Below are 16,788 nucleotides of genomic sequence, written 5' to 3' on the forward strand. Positions count from 1 at the left end.
CATAAATGTGGATGGCTAAACCCCTTCTTCTGGCTGCCCTCACCACCCCCCCCTCCACTGACCCTGGCCTTCTGCCTCATTAACAAGCCCTCTTGTTTCCCTCTTTGCCACACAAACAATTTGGTTTCATCTTGAAGAATGGAGAAGTGGGGAAGGATGGTAAATACACAGTTTAGAGGCTGCTTCAGATGAACCCGAGCTCAGCTTGTTATGAAAAGCCTCACTGAACAGAAATAAATGAACTTGTCCAAAGGACACGTGCACATTGAAGTTGTAAAGTCTTTGTTTATGCCAAAAGTAGCAGTTGGTTGTTGGTTTCAGAGTCAATGCATGTACCAAATGTCTTCTGGTAAGAGAGATGAGCTTTGCTTGGGAACATTGAGTTGAATGACATCCTCAACCTGTGGACTAAAAGGTGGCTAAGTCACCTTCCTGAAAGCTAGATAGGAATGATCGCCCTGGAAACCTGACCACGTGAGAAGTGAGTGAATAGTACACACTTCTGTGGAGGTGAGATGTGAGAGAGGCCGACTTTCTGGACATTTCCGCCCTTCACATCCAGGCCCCGAAGCAGCTGTTGTTAGAGAGTGCCATCGCTAACCCTGGCTTGCTGGGAGGAATGGGGCACATTTTGCACATTTGTCTAATGTTTGGCTGCGTTTTCATAAAATAGATGAACAGCTGAAAACAAGACATTATTCTATTCACTCTCCTGGGTCCAGGCTTTGTGTGAGCTATTCAAAGAAACCAAGCCCTAGTTTATCCTGTATGTGATGGTCATTCCTCTCAGCACCCACCTTGACAAACCTCCGGCAGCCCTCCACCCCCAACACAAACACAACAACTTTAATATCCAGCAACCTCTTACCATAATTTTGGCCTTCAAAGACACCCTTCCTTTAGGTAGGGGCCAAGCGTGAACTCCAGCTCAATATATCCAGAGCAATCAACAAATCACAGACTGAGAACAGACTTTTCTTTTGTGAGACCACGTTAGAAATGCACTCAGTGGAATTTATCTAACTTTTTAAAAAGTTTAACAGCCCCTGGGTTCAAATATTATGTGTCCACGATTAATTTAAAAAAATAATTTGCATTTACCTAGTGTTCGTGGTCTATAAAGCATTTTTATACTCACTGCCTCGTCTAATCTGAGCCGTCCCTGCTGGCAAAAGAGCTGCTTAGCCTCCTTTACTATGGAAATTAGTAAATGACATTTATTGGTGACCATGTGCGATTAAATTAAAAGAGCCATGGAACTATGAAGCTGAAGCATGAAACTACAGCTATTGGACCATACTTGACCTACAAAAAGGTGATTTCATATGGTTCAGTGAACTCTGATTTCATTTATACTCCTGGACGTTCCCAGTTTACGGGATAGTCTGTGCCTGCAAAGTGAGTCTGTTTAACTTGGCCCAAGGCAGGGAATGATGCCATTGTTGGTTGCACCAGGGAGGCGTATTAGCCAGAACAGCATTCCATGTCACACGGAAGTGGAAGCCTAAGAAGGGACGGGATCATGGGGAGCAAAACCACAAGTCATAGATCACACATTTGTGTGAAACCTTAGTGGAGTTCTATGACTCTAGAAGTGCTGGAAGGGGGCACCTGGGTCGCTCAGTCAGTTAAGCGTCCGACTTTTGATTTCAGCTCAGGTCATGATCTCATGGTTTGTGAGTTTGAACCCCGTGTCGGGCCCCGCGCTGACGGTGTGGCACCTACTTGGGGTTCTGTCTCTCCCAATCTCTCTGCCCTTCCCCCTCAAAATAAATAAACTTAAAAAAATGTTATTAGAAGTGCTGGAAAGGAAGGTGCTCGATTTCACCAAGCAGCAATGGTGTGCCAAATGCAGTGCTGCGCACATTTCTATTCTTCCTCACAAGCACCTTGACAAGTGTTCGGATGATGAAGCTGAAGCTCAGGGAGATCACTTCACCATCCCAAGGTCACACGCCGCAGTTGAATGGCAGAGTATTAATGTGGACCTGGATCCCTCTTAAGACAATCCTCCGGCAGCCCTCCACCCCCAACACAAACACAACAACTTTAATACCCAGCAATCTCTTACCATAACTTTGGCCTTCAAAGACACCCTTTCTTTAGGTAGGGGCCAAGCATGAATTCCAGCTCGATGTATCCCATTCCACTGCTCAGCATTGCTTCCCAAATCCAGCCCCATGTGAGAAATTAAGTTCACAGTGACTGATAGATAATCCCATTCCCTACTCTAGCTTTTGTCCAAAGGCCTGAACCACTGAAGTCGAGGACTGTACACCAAGGGCATGGAAGATGTTTCTAAGCACCTAAGTTAAGGACTCACTGCAGGCAGAGGCTGAAATGTAGCACAGAGTAGGTGGACAAGGAAGTCCCTTAGTTCACTTGCCCCCAGAGACAAAATTCGGTGGCAAATGGAAGCCCCGGGAAGAATTTCCCACCTAGTTCTGTGACCCAGTAGAGACAACCCTTGGCGAAGGGCCATATACAGAGGATCCAAGTGAGAACAGTCAATCCAGGCACCTTTCTTTGAAGTGGGATTAGTTGGAGAACAGGTATCAGGAAGGGGTGGAACCCCTCCCCCATCACCCCGCCTTCCCCCCTCCCCCAAAAAACCCAGTAAGACATGATAGCAGATGATTTCCCTGAGCCTGGAGACCCAGGCTACGTGACTAGCCTTTAACAGAAAAATGTCTCCTGGACTAAAATCCGAGTTCAGGTATGGACTTAGTGCCCTGTTACAAACCAACCCAGAAACCACTGTCTGCCCATTCAGAGCTCACATTCTGGAAGATAAGATTATTTCTCTTTTGTTCCCTAAATTTAAAATTCATTCCCAGAGCCATAGAATGACATGGAAGGACTCACATAATTTTATGGTCTTTCAAAAGGATCATTTTAATGGGACAGTAAAACTTCACACATTCAACACCTCATTAATTCCCAGACGAGTTTGAAAATTTTGGTATGACTCGAGATTTCAGTGTGCAAGGTACACATATAATTTGGGACTGTTTTGAATCCAAATTTTTCATCAATTTGCTTCAGTTTTAGCTAGTGCTATTGACATATTGATATTGATAATGAATAACATTAGGAAAGTAAAATTGATTTAAAAACAATTTTTTCCCCTCTGTAATCTGGCCTTGACTGATTAAAACATAACCTTTCTTGCATCCAAGTTGGCAGAGTTTGGGGTAATAAAATTTGTTGAAAGGGTTGATTCGGTGAGTTGTAAAAATACATGGCACAAACTTCTTTATGTCATTTTCTGTTTTGTTTTAAATATTAGACTTATATTTTGTAAATTATAATTGTACTTGTTACTATTAACTGTAAATATTTATTGCATCAAAAATGTGCTCTGTGTTAAAGAAGTCAGAACAAATTCCAGGTGTGGTACTTAGTATAAATAATGTCATGGCTTGGTTTTGCCTAGACTCCTTAGACTAATGAATTATTTATAAGAAATTCACAATATTAATATGAATGATTCAGGTCCTTTTAAATGTGCAAACTGTGTGACCATGTAAAATTCTGTGAAGTGTGCTCATTGATTGTATTCTTATTTTTCAAGAAATGTTTCCAATGCTTCTATTACATTGTACACGGTCTGCGTGACATTAACTCAAAGCCAGTATAGTAAGCTGAATATTTAAGTCATAGAATGTAAGAAATGTGTTTTATTTCTTAATACAATAAAGCATAATTTATGAAATGGACACATGCATGTAGTCACTGTTCAGTAAAAAGAAAGCTGTTGCATGGATGTAGTCTATGGCCATATGCCCCACAGTTCTTCGATTCTGGAACCATCTATGTCAGAATCACCCAGGCTGCTTGTTGCAAAATGCAGGTTCTCCAATTTCCAATTGACTCAGAACATCTGGGGATTTGGCCTAAAAATCTGCATTTTAAAACAAGCTCCCCACATGATTCCTCAGAACACAGGGGTTTCGTTTCATTAAACTTTTAAAAGATGTATTTAACTTTTGAATAAGGAAGCTTTTCCCATGAGTAAAAATCGAAAGCATAAGAAAGGCATTCAGGGGCGCCTGGGTGGCTCAGTCGGTTAAGCTACCCATTCTTGATTTCGGCTCAGGTCATGATCCCACAGTTCGTGGGATCAAGCCCGGCGTCCATCTCTGTGCTGACAGCGTGGAGCCTGCTTAGGATTCTCTCCCTCTCTCTCTGGACCGGCCCTGATCATGTGCATGTGCTCGCTCTCGCTCTCTCTCTTAAAATAAATAAACTTTAAAAAAAAAAAAAAGGCATTCAGAGAAAAGTGACTATACTACCTCAGAGTTCTCAGCATCCATCACCACTCCCTCCAGTGAGTGACCATCACTGTTAGATTCTTACATGTACATGCTTCTGGACATTTCTTATGCACTGGCAAATAAATACGAATGTGTGTTTTCCTGCAGTCCACCAGTATTTTAGAGATATGGTAGCATATTATATGCATTGTTTTGCCCCTTGCTTGCTTCACTACACACTATATCTTGGAAGATCTGTCCATATCATTATAAAAAATTCTTCTTCACTCTTTCTTATACCTGCATAGTACTTTGTTTATTCAGTCCCTCACTGATGAACATTTAGGTGGTTTCCAGTGTTTTGCTATTATGAATCATGTTGCAATGAGTAACATATATAATCTCATACATGAGCAAATGTTGCTGTTGGAAAACATCTTAAATGTGGAATTGCAGACCATATACTTTTATAATTTGACAGCTATTGCCAGTTGTTCTCTTTAGGGCTTAAATACCAAAGTTTGAGAGTTTCTGCTTTCTGGGGTAACCCTAGCCATCAGAGACCAGGAAAGCACCGAAGAAATAACACATTTGGTCACAAACAGGAGCCGTCTAAGCTCCCCGCACTCCAGGTGAGAAGAGGCAACCAAGCATGCCTCTCAGATACAGTGAACAAATTCTTTGAGAGGCACACAGACAGCCATGCCAAGGAGGCCCCAGAGTGTGGAGTTGTATATGAGCACTACCATGGGGTTACCTTGGGAGAAGGTTCTCTGGTCTCAGTATATCTCACCACGTCCCCTGCCATGCACCCCAGCCCTGTGATGTATGGCATGTAGAGCCCACCATTAGACTGCAAATGCTCTCTCAAAGTGTCAATGCTTTAAATAGCTAAAAGTGGTGATTCCTAATTGTGCATCTCTAGTTCTCCTGGATTAGATGGGAAGATGAGCAGACTAAAATCTCTGAGACACCCAGGGTATAAAAATCCAATTGACATGTAAGGTTGGTCTGTGTTAATTGCTGAGAGCTCTACCCAAAGCCCGGGTGAATTTGCCTATCAGAAACTCTAAACTCTGGGGTGCCTGGGTGGCTCAGTCGGTTGATCGTCTGACTTTGGCTCAGGTCATGATCTCACAGTTTGTGGGTTTAAGCCCGCATCAGGCTCTACGCTGACTGCTTGCTCAGAGCCTGGAGCCTGCTTCAGATTCTGTCTCCTTCTCTCTCTACCCCTCCCCCACTCACACTTTGTCTCACTCTGTTTCTCAAAAATAAATAAAATGTAAAAAAAAAAAAAATGTAAAAAAAAAAAAGAAACTCTAAACTCTTTGCAAGCATGCTGCCTACCACATCAGAAAAAGAAGTTTCATTGATACGTAGATTGTAATATTGAGAATTTAATAATCTCCTTTGAGTCTTGGATTATTGAAGTTGAAAGATACCCCAGAGAATGCCCAGACACAACCCCACATCTCACAAATGAGGAAGTTAAAGGAAAGTGTTGTGATTTGGGTTTCCACATGGTCGTGAGACATTAGAAAATGAAAACAATTGACTTGGAGATGATGTGGATGAGGAGAGGTTCAGCAGAGCCTTTTGCTAGAGGGCAGGTAAATCTGTGCAGGGACATCTTGTAACACATCAGGCAGAGAACCTTCCTGTTCACCGGGTGCAACACTGATAAACATTGGCTTCTGATACAAGAGATAATGGGTAACATCTTACCAAGAAGATGACACAAAAGCAGGCATCTCTTGAATATGGACTGGACTGTGTTCAATATTATAAAAGTGAATTTTAAAGGCACATCTCCCCCTACTTCCCAGAACTGAGATCAGTGAAGTCAAGCATTTTGCTCCAGGTCACCTGTCAACTTTGACGCATACCCAGTATGTTTCTCAGGGTCCCTTCCCACCTCCTATGAGGAGCCCAGCTCCTCATTGCCTCTCAGAGGGACCGGACTAGCTCTGACTCACCAAAGTGCTATTTGCTAGAACAGCCTATGTTCGTGGGTTCACTCTTGGGGAACTTTCCAGGATATTACTACTTAAAGTATGGTCTGTGGACCAGCAATGTTGACATCACCTGGTCAAAAGTGCAGGGTCTTGGGCCCTGCCTTAGACCTTCTGCATTAGAATCTTAACAGATCCCCAAGGGAATCCTATGATACTAAATTTGTGACCACTGACAGAGGACGCCATTTACTGTGAAGAAATCCATAGTGGGCCTGATACACATTTCCCCCGACCTTCTTGCTTGAGAGTCTTGGAATCTCTTTTCTCATGTGGCCTATGTTTACCACCTTGGTCACTGGGACCTAAATTCTGTCTATACAGAGTGGCCAGATACCCCAGTGTCCCGTCTCTGCTCTCCAGGGACTGGGAGTAGATGAGTTCATGACATCAGTCTTGCGGGCCTAGAATCATCGTAGAACTCACCACACAGTTGATTATTTTTCCTTTCTTGTGGCACACTCGTGAGCTCAACCAACAGTGGCTGTTATCTGTTGTACTTACATCGTGCCTTGCCCAGAAAGACTAATTTTACCTGACAGTAATTAATGGGACACACCATGCTCCCCAAATTCCTATGAATTTGTCCAAAAAAACCTTTTGGTTTTTTTTGTCCAAACTGTTGGACAAAACTTTTTTAAACTTCTGCCAACAAAAAAAAAAAAAAAAAAAATGCTGTCTGCTTGTCACTTAGTGATTTTTTTTAAAAAAACCCGAAAACTATATGCCCATTAACCCACCTCAAAGAAGGTACTGGGTTTCTGATTAGATGTTCTAATTTTTTGTAAGTCAGAAGAGTGTACCTACCCTCTCAGAAGCAGAATCCAGACTTCAGGCAAAAACTTCTTTGCTCGATTTAAAGCCGGAAGGTGTGTTTTGCTTAGATTAATGAAAAAGGCTGGGGCGCCCGGGAGGCTCAGTCGGTTAAGCGTCCGACTTTGGCTCAGGTCATGATCTCACGGTTTGTGGGTTCAAGCCCTGCACTGGGCTCTGTGCTGACAGTGGGGAACCTGCTTGGGATTCTCTCTCTCTTCCTTTCTCTCTCTCTCTCTTTCTCAAAATAAATAAGTAAACTTAAAACAAACAAACAAACAAAGGAAAACATCTCACAAGCCAAGGGTGAAAACCTCTTAGGTCCTACCTGAATTCTGTGAAGAGAGCAAAGGGGCATCAACTCCCCCCCGGTCCCTAGCTCCCACGGGGTCTTGAAATTTCTGCTTTGTTGCGCATTTTAAGAGAACATAGAAAAGAGGTCATTCCAAATTGTGCAGGTGCCCAATAATAAAAGCCAGACCCACTTAGATGCTAACTGGTTCTTTATCTTCAAAACCAAAATTGCTCTCTCCCAATATGCTTCACCTCTTTGTGTGTCCCCTTTGCCTTCGAAGGGTGGTCAAAATTCTCCCATTTGTCTAAACTCAAAACCTTACCATCACCTCTGGCTCCATCCTTTCAGCATCACCCACATCCAGCTGGACCTCAGCGTCTGCAAGTGTCCCTCGAAAATGTTTCAGGTACGGGCGCCCTGCTGGGCTCAGTCGGTTAAGCATCCGATTCTTGATTTCTGCGCAGGTCATGATCTCACGGGTCGTGGTGAAGTCAGGCTCAGGTCATGACCTCAGAGCCTTCTTGAGATTCTCTCTCTCGAAATAAATAAATAAATAAATAAACTTTAAAATAAAGTAAAATGTTTCAGGTATGAGAATCCATCTCCCAAAGGCAATGTTTGCCCAGTGAAACACGACTTTCTCCCCCACAGGAAATCAGCGGCGGGCCTGAGGACCCAAGTGTCGCCCTGCAGCCTCAGCTTCTCCTCCAGGGCCCCGTAATTCTCCATGATCCAGAAACTAAAGCGTTAAGCCTCCAGAGCAGAGGCCTCCTGGGCCAGATAGCGGACCCCATTCTGACGGTTGCCACCCACGTCCTGCCCAAGTTGTTACCATTTCCATCGTCACCGCTGCATCTGCTGAGCCACGCGTCACTGCCCTAGATGAGACATGCTCCTTGTGTTGCTAAACTCCTACAAATAGTCCCTAACAGGCTCTTATTTTTAGTTATTCCTCACATTTCCTTTAGATTATGCTTCCCTGTGTACCCGTCTGAGCGTGTTGCTCTCATGCCCACATTCTCTTACTGGTTTTTTTTTCCTATGACAAAACCCAATTTTCCCAGCCTGGATGTCAACTCCCTACTTCCTAAGCTTATGTCCCACTGACTGCCCCTTCCCCCTGCACCTAGACAGATTGTCCATTCACACCTTGCTCCTAAGTTTCCCCGACACCTTTTGGGCTCAGTGCTTCTTACCCTGAGCTGTCCTTAGAAACACCTGGGGAGCTTTAAAAACTCCTGATGGCCAGGCCCGGCCACAGAACAACCGAGTCAGAATCTCTGAGAGGGGAGAACCGGGCATCCCTATCCGAAGCTCTCCAAGTGACTGCAATGAGCCGACGAGGTTGAAGGCCACCTACCTGAAATGTCCTCTTGTACATCGGCTGGCCTGAACCCTACCCAACCCTCACAGTTCAGCTCCAGTGTCCTCTCTCCATGAAGCCGTCCTGCTCTCCTGTGCTCAAGAGCACTTTCTGCACGGGTCCTAGCTTTTCTCATAAACTGCCTTGAAATATATTAATTGTGTGAGTACTAGACTCTCCCACTAGATCAGGGATTGACAAACACTTTCTGTAAAGGGCCAGGTAGTAAGTATTTTAGGCATTGTGGGACAGACAGTCTGTGTCAAGACTACCCAACTGTTGTTGTAGCATAAAAGCAGCCACAGATAACACGTAAGTGAATAAACATGGCTGTGTTTTAACAAATCTACATTTGCAGAACCTGACGGTGGGCTAGATTTGGCCTGAGAGCTGGAGTTGCTGATGTCCCAGCATGAGACTAATAGAGCACTTTAGGGGCAAAGATTTTTTTTTTTTTAAGAGAGAGAGAGAGAGAGAGAGAGAGAGAGAGAGAATCTTAAGCAGGCTCCACACTCAGTGCAGAGCCCAGCACAGGGCTCCATCCCACGACCCCGGGATCATGATCTGAGCTAAAATCAAAGGTTGGACACTCAACCGACTGAGCCACCAGGTGCCCCAGGGGCAAGGATCTTTCAGTCTCTCTCTCTCTCTCTTTCTCTATTTCTTTCCCTCTCTCTGTCCCCCTCTCTCTCCAGCCCCAGTGTCTATCCCAGTGCTTGAATCAGTGACAGAAACCCACAAAACTCCCTTTGTGAGGGTCAATGCAGTCAGACTCTCACAACCAAGCATAGGGCATGGGTAAAGCAAAGTGAAGCGGGAAGAGTCAGAATTTGTCAATCCTAACTTTTAGGCAAAGACGTGAACATTTTACCTTACTTATCATTCCCAGCAGAACTGTCGAACAGTCTCCATTTGCGGCACAGAGTCACTCATGAACGGTGACCACGCATTCCTATGCAGGGACTAACTCTCCAGCTGCACCGATCCCCTTCTACCCTGCCGTAGGCTGGGGAGCACCTTGAGAAGGTGAATGAGGTGCAAGCATCGGAGCAGAGGCCAGTGTCTGTAAGAGGCAGCTCTCTAAATTTGCAAACCCACGCTGTACGACGCTGATTAGCATCACCAACCAAAGTTGACATAATTCACCATTACTGCAAAACTATGCCCGCTCCAGACATTAGTGAAAGGTACCAGGGCTCCTTGGCCTGTAACCACAGAAAGGTGAGCCTTCAAGTGGCCCTTCATGTACGTCACGGTGGGCGGTCAAATTTGTTTCAAGGTGTCTTAGTCCATTCGGGCTACTGTAACAAAAATACTGTTGACTGGGTAGCTTACAAACAACAAAAATCTATTCCTCCAATAAATAAATAAATAAATAAATAAGCAAATAAATAAATAAAAAATATAAATGTTAAAAAAAAAAAATCTATTCCTCCCAGTTCTAAAAGCTCAGAAGTCCAAGATCCAGGTGCCAGCAGATTCGGTGTTTGTTGAGAGCGCACTTCCTGCTTCAGAGATGGTGCCTTCTTGCTGTGTCTCACACGGTGGAATAGGCAAGAGAGCTTTCCTGGGGTGCTTTTCCGAGAGGACTAATCCTACTCAGGAGGACTCCACCCTCATGACCTAATCACCTCCCCAAGGCCCCTCCTCCTTAATACCATCACCCTGGAGGGCTAAGATTACAGCATATGCATTGGGGGCGGGCGAGACGCAAACATTCAGTCCACGGCATAGGGGCTCATTTTCATTACGAAATATGTGGGTTAAAGGCACATAGAGACAAAACAACTTTCTCATGCACAGTCCCCAAGTCTGGCTCGTTAAAAAGAAAACCATCCCCACGGTCTCCCACTCATCCCAGCCTGTTATCTCCTAATTCACGGTCTTCTCCCTACTCCAAACTGTATCTCCGGCAGTAAGAAGAAAGGCTGTGTACAAACTCCCGGATTGGAATACACTGCCAGAGCAATAAGAATAATAAAATAAATGAAGAGTATGAATAAAGAAAGCAAAGAGATAATATTTGGCAATCCCATGCTCATTTACAAATGCAGTGTCACATCACCTCCGAAGAACAGGGGCTCAAAATCCTGAGTCTCTGCCCCTTCCCTGTAGAAAGTTAACAGAACTGAAGTCACCTAAGAGACTAAGTCTGGTGACTGCACACCACCTGTCCTACGCCTTTCATCTCGAGTTACAGCTTCCTTGTCTCCATAACTATGGGGCAAAGAACCGTTTTCTGTAAAACTTATAGTCGGGAAACTGCTCAAGAGTTTGAAGGGATGTGGCATTTCCCAGGAAGCCTGTAATCAAGGAGACAGGAGCTGAAACGAGGATCCCTATATAGGAGGACTGGGGAGATCAACATTCCAGAATATAGACAACCCCCAGAGACTGGCTTATGGCTCCTCAAACACCTATAGGGTTGGAGGCAGGCCTGTGAGGTGAAGTATCCCAGTTACCCTTCAGGGCTGTCAGGAACATGAGAGCCTTAGTCTAAGAAGGGCGACCTCAGGTAGTAGAGGGAGGAATGTGAGCCTCTAACAGGCTTCAAGGGGAGGACCCAGCCAGAACAGTGGGGTCCCGTCGAGTCCTGACCTGTCAGTCGTTGGAGGTGGGGAGCTGGCTCCCCTTGACTTCTAATTCTGTAGTCCCAGGAGAAAAGGGCCTCGATCTGAGGGGGGCAGTCCCAGGATTAGCCAGGGGTCAAAGTGATGACATTTAGGGAGGAATCAGGGAATTACCCACACTCTAACGGAGGAGACACCACAGACCCCCCTTCCCCACCCCACCCCACCCCCCGACTCCCGCAACCTGGGAGGCCCAGACTGAGGCAGAGTTGTCAGGCTGAGGAGCCCCCTCATTCCTGCCTGCAGGGTCCTGGAAAGAGGAAGACCTTGATCTAGCGGGATTGGGTCCCAATCCTACAGAGCGAGGAGACCCGGGAACTAGCAGGAGCCAAGGTGAGGACCTAGGATAAGAGAGAATCCCGGCCAGCAGAGAGGGTCACACATTCCCAGCGCCCTGTTCTTAATCGTGGGAAGCCAACCGCTCAGCTCAGGAGCTCCTCACTTCTGTCCGGGTCTCTCTTTCGGGAGGCCCTGGGAGAAAGGGAGCAGTGCCAATTACAGAGGAAGGGGTTCGGGTCCTAACTGGAGCTCAGGTGAGGACCCGGAATCCTAGCGAGGACCCCTCCCCAAAAGAGGAGGTGCCCAGAGCCCCCGCCCCTGCTGCCCGGCCTGGCAGCCCGTGGCAGGGGTAGTTCGACGTGGAGCACTCCGACTCCCCCCTCCTAGGGACTCAGGGAGCATCTGAGATTGGCGGACTCAAGTGGATAGAGGGAGGAGTCACCGGCTCGGATTGAGATCTTTGGGTTGCCGTAGATCCTCCCCTGCTGACAGCCCTCAGAACCCCCTAACAGCGTTGGCCGTTTGTGGCTCACTCTGACTTCCGCCTTGGAAGTTTGGGAAGCGAGGGAGTTCGTCGGAGGGACAGGGCCTCGGATTAGTGGAGGGCGAAATTCCACGCCTGCTCAGGTTTCAAGGTAAGGACTCTGAATGTGGACTGAGGCCACCACCACACCCAGCACCAAGGAAGCCCCACAGAGTGCTGCCCTAGCGTCGGCACCGGGAGCCCCGGCACACTTGGGTGTGGTCGGCACCATGGAGCGGAGGGCCTAGGCCTAAGTGGGGAAGCCACGGTTTTGCCACAGGAAGAAGCCTGGGCCCTAACTGGAGTCCCGGTGAGACCTTGAGTGCTTATGAGGGGACCTTCCCCTGAAAGGGGGTGAGGGTCCGACCGGATCTAGGAGAAGCAGGCAGGGATGGCCAAAAGCCGTGGGCCTGAGTTTCCTGTCTAGCGACCGAAGGAGGTGAGGACTTGGCCGTGAGGCTGATGGACCCCGATCAGCAGAGGGAGGAGTCCCAGGTTTTGTTGCATGTCAGTGGGGGTCCCAAACAGCCCTTCCCCCACTCTTAGCTCCCGAAGGCCCCATACAGCCTCAGATGTACCGAGGGTCCCCTGACTTCAGCCTTGTGGAACTTGGAAAGTGAGGACCTTGGCCCAAAGGGCATGAATTTAAGTGGAGGATGGAGATCCTGAATGTGGACTGACACAACTATCAGTTCTGGGAGGTTCCAGCAGACCTGCTTGAAATGTTCCAGGGAGAGGAGGGTGTTGTCTAGGGGAGTGGCCCCAATTCTGCAGCAAGAGGAGACCAAAGCCCTAACGGGAGTCCAGAGTGAGAACCCTGAGTGCTAAGGAGACGACTTCAGCCCAAAAGAGGGGGCAGACCAAAATTCTACCCATGCTCTCGGTTCCAGGAGGCTCTAGGTAGGTGTCCCCCATGTGGTTTGTCCCGGCTTCCCCTCCAGCGACTCAGAGTGTAGCAGGATTCTCGCACAGAGTCGTGACACCGAGGCTTTTCTTTCCAGGAAGCAACTTTATTCGTGCAGGCACCGCTCAGTTGGGTTTGTCCCAAAGAAATGAGCCCCGAACGCCACATGGCATAGTTTTTTTTATATATTTTCTACTTCTTTGTCTCCCATATATGGGAGCACACAAACATGCAGTGATTAAGTGGTCTCATGTTACAAGGTCGTGAGGGATGTTGTCACCTACCCGTATAGCCAAGTTGCCTTGAGGTTTTTGTTTTGTTTTGTTTTGTTTTTCTCTCCTTAGGGAGGGGACCCTACTACAAGAGAAGTGAGGACCTTGATCTGGGTCTGGTTGACTCAGTTCATTAGAATGAGGAGTCATAAGTCCTACTCTGAGCCAAAATCAGAACCCTGGGTGAGGACTGAGCTAATGACCCAGTGGAGAACTGTGGGATCCCATAGGGTCCCCTCCTTGTTCTCAGGCTTTGTAGGCCCCCAGCAGCCTCGGTAGGATGTGGCTCACCCTGGCTTCTAACGCTGGGGTCCCATTTAAGCAAAGACCTTGGTGTAAAAGGTGTGGACTCAGGCCCACTGAAGGTGGAGGCCCAGGACCGGTCAGGTGGCAAGGTGAGGATACTGAGTGAGGAAATGGGGAGCAGTTAACTCCCAGTGGTGACGGTTGCACCAAGCCTAACCCCTAGGAGGCCCAGGGCAGAGCTGACAGATTCAGATGGCCCCTGACTTCAGCTTGCAGGATTTCAGTAAATGAGGGCCTTGGTTTAAGGACTGGCTGCCCCAGTCCAGCAGAGAGAGGAGTCCCAAGCCCTACAGGGAGTGAAGGTAAAAATCCCGTGTGAGCACTGGGGGAAAACCACTTCAGAACAGAGGAGGCTGCGTGAAGTCTTCCCTGTGGTGTCAGCCTGGACGGCTGTGTGTAGCGCTGTCGGGGGGGGGATGACTCATTTCTTAGGTGGCAGGGAGCTGTATCAGACAGGAGCAGAGAAGCGAGGGTCTTGGATGCAGGCAGGACTAGCAGGCTGTGGCCTACGGCAGTTCTGACTTCCTCCAGCAGGTCCTCAGGGGACAGATTGAGAGAACAGAAGCCCTGCGGAGTCCTACAGCAGCGCCCTCAAGGACACCAAGGGGGGGGGGGGGGGGGCATTCTTAAAGCCACAATGACATCTCCCTGCTGAAGGGACTCACACCCTTTTATCCTTGTCCTCCAGGTGCCCACAGCACGGGCCTTCCAGTGACACTCGGCCCGCCATTCCTAGGCACGGTCATGCCTCGAGGTCAGAAGAGTAAGCTCCGTGCCCGTGAGAAACGCCAAAAGGCCCAAAGTGAGAGCCAGGGTCTCGCGGGAGCTCAGGCCACTGCAGCAGTGGTAGAGTCTCCCTCCTCCCCCTTGCCTGTTTCTGAGGGTGCTCCCCCGCGCCCCCCTGCAGCAGGTTCTCCCCAGAAGTCTCCCAGGGCCCGGTCCGCCAGCGGCCCTGCTGCAGCCATTTCGGGCTCCAGTTCTGATGAAGGTGCCAAGAGCCAAGGGGAGGAAAGCCCAGGTTTGTCCCACGCCCCGCCTTCCTCTGAAAGCGCTCTCAGAGATCATCTGAGCAAAGAGGCAGGCCTGTTGGTGCAATTTCTGCTGCACAAGTATAAAGTGAGAGAACCCATTACAAAGGCAGAAATGCTGCAGATTATCAGCGAAGAGCACCAGGAGCAATTCCCCGAGATCCTCCGGAAGACCACTGAGCGCATGGAGCTGGTCTTTGGCCTTGACCTGAAGGAGGCTGACCCCAGCGGTCAGTCTTATGCCTTTGTTAGGAAAGGGGATCTTCCCGTCGAAGGGCGTCTGAGCGATGGCGTGGGCTTTCCCAAGAATGGGCTCCTGATGCCCCTCCTGAGTGTGATCTTCATGAATGACAACCGTGCCACCGAGGAGGAGATGTGGGAATTCCTGAATGTGTTGGGGGTCTATGCTGGGAGGAGGCACCCGCTCTTTGGGGAGCCCAGGAAGCTCATCACCAGAGATCTGGTGCAGGAAAAGTACCTAGAGTACCGCCAGGTGCCCGACAGTGATCCTCCTCGCTATGAGTTCCTGTGGGGTCCGAGGGCCCACGCTGAAACCAGCAAGATGAAGGTCCTAGAGTTTTTGGCCAAAGCCAGCGATACTGTCCCCAGTGCCTTCCAGGCCCATTATGAGGAGGCTCTGCGAGATGAGGAAGAGAGAGCCCAGGCCAGAGCTGCGGCCACAGCTGCCGCCGGGGCCTCGTCCAGCAGCACTTCTCAGCCCTAGTGAAGTCCAAGACAGGGCCTTCACTTTGTAGTCGGGAAGTGCTGTCAACCTTAAAGCAGTGGGGAGTCAGGTGGAGCTGGAGACAGCAGAGTATAGTTCTTCTTTGTGTTCCTGTTGTTTAGAAATAGCATACAGATTTACCTCTTTGTTTCTTAGCTTTCCAGTGTGTTGTTTTTTAAAAAGTTGATGTAAGTTCAGAACGTGTGTTTATGAATGACGTGGCTCGCATATGTATTGCTGGTCACCACGTTTGAGAGTAACGGTTTTGTATTTTGTAAGACAAATTGAAAACCCTTGCATCTTCTATTTTGATCCAGTACAAGAAACACATAGCACTGGAATAGGGAGTTTCAGTAAAATGGAAGAGAACCCCACAGTGAAACAGTTGAGGCAACAAGATAGTGAAATAAATAAAAAGTGGTTAATTCTTGGTTTTTCTTATTTCTTTCACTCTTTTGGTAAAATTAAAAGGTATATACCTGGATTTGCTTAGCTTTTCAAGAATGTGGGAGAAATCAGACTGTCGTAAATTAGAATTCTTGCTCACTATCCCTTTTGTTCACCAAGCATGAATGGAGCACCTGCTCTTTGGAAGGCTTCCTGTGAGTTCTAGGATGTGTGCGCCAGGACCAAACCCTGCCAATGACATTTCAGAGTTGAAGAGAAGCTATCACATAAGGAACATGGTGAGATACATCCCTAATCCTGAAGGGCAGTGAACAGAAGGGAGAACAAGGGAGGAGATTCTACGTGGAAGCAGTCCGGGATACATACCCTGAGCCAAGGCAGGTTGGGAGCCTGGGAAGCTGCTGGTCCCTTTGTGGGAGGGAATGTTAAGTTTGGCTGCATGGAGGGTTAGCTGAAGCTGTTGAAATGGTGAGCGGGGACCAGAACCCCAGATGGTGGGTCTCTCAACGGGCAGACTAGGTCGGCCATGGAAAATGGCTCCTAACAGTTCCTGAGGGATGTGGGGAACTAGAGACAAGTGCCCGCCCACCTGGGACGGGTGGAAGGACTGCTGTGCTGTTCCTGAGCAGGTGCACTAACCAGGTGTTTTGTGCACTCAGTGTCCAGAGAGTTTCTTAGAATAAGGGTGATTGTGGGGGGCATCTGGGTGGCTCAGTCAGTTAAGCATCCAAGTTCGGCTCAGGTCGTGATCTCACAGTTCGTGGGTTCGAGGCCCACATTGGGATCTGTGCTGATGGCTCAGAGCCTGGAGCCTGCTTCAGTTTCTGTGTCTCCCTCTCTCTCTGCCCCTCCCCAGCTCTCTCTCTCAAAAATGAATAAACATTTCTTAAAAAACTTAAAAAAAAAAAAAAAGAATAAGGGTGATTGTCAGCCACTTTGCCCTGGCTGGGGTGGGGGGAGGGGGTGGGCGTCAAT

At 47.8% G+C, this 16,788-nt stretch overlaps 1 protein-coding gene across 1 annotated transcript; it reads left to right on the forward strand.

The window, feature by feature from the left end:
• The first annotated feature begins 12,112 nt into the window (after positions 1–12,112).
• MAGEB17 (MAGE family member B17) lies at positions 12,113–15,958 on the forward strand. The gene is made up of 2 exons (XM_049643499.1): positions 12,113–12,283; positions 14,342–15,958. Exon 2 carries the CDS (start codon positions 14,398–14,400, stop codon positions 15,403–15,405), a length of 1,008 nt encoding a protein of 335 aa, XP_049499456.1. The 5' UTR covers positions 12,113–12,283; positions 14,342–14,397; the 3' UTR covers positions 15,406–15,958.
• The last annotated feature ends 830 nt before the right edge of the window (positions 15,959–16,788 follow it).

This window comes from Panthera uncia, chromosome X, assembly GCF_023721935.1.
Source record: "Panthera uncia isolate 11264 chromosome X, Puncia_PCG_1.0, whole genome shotgun sequence".
NCBI classification, from domain to species: domain Eukaryota; kingdom Metazoa; phylum Chordata; class Mammalia; order Carnivora; family Felidae; genus Panthera; species Panthera uncia.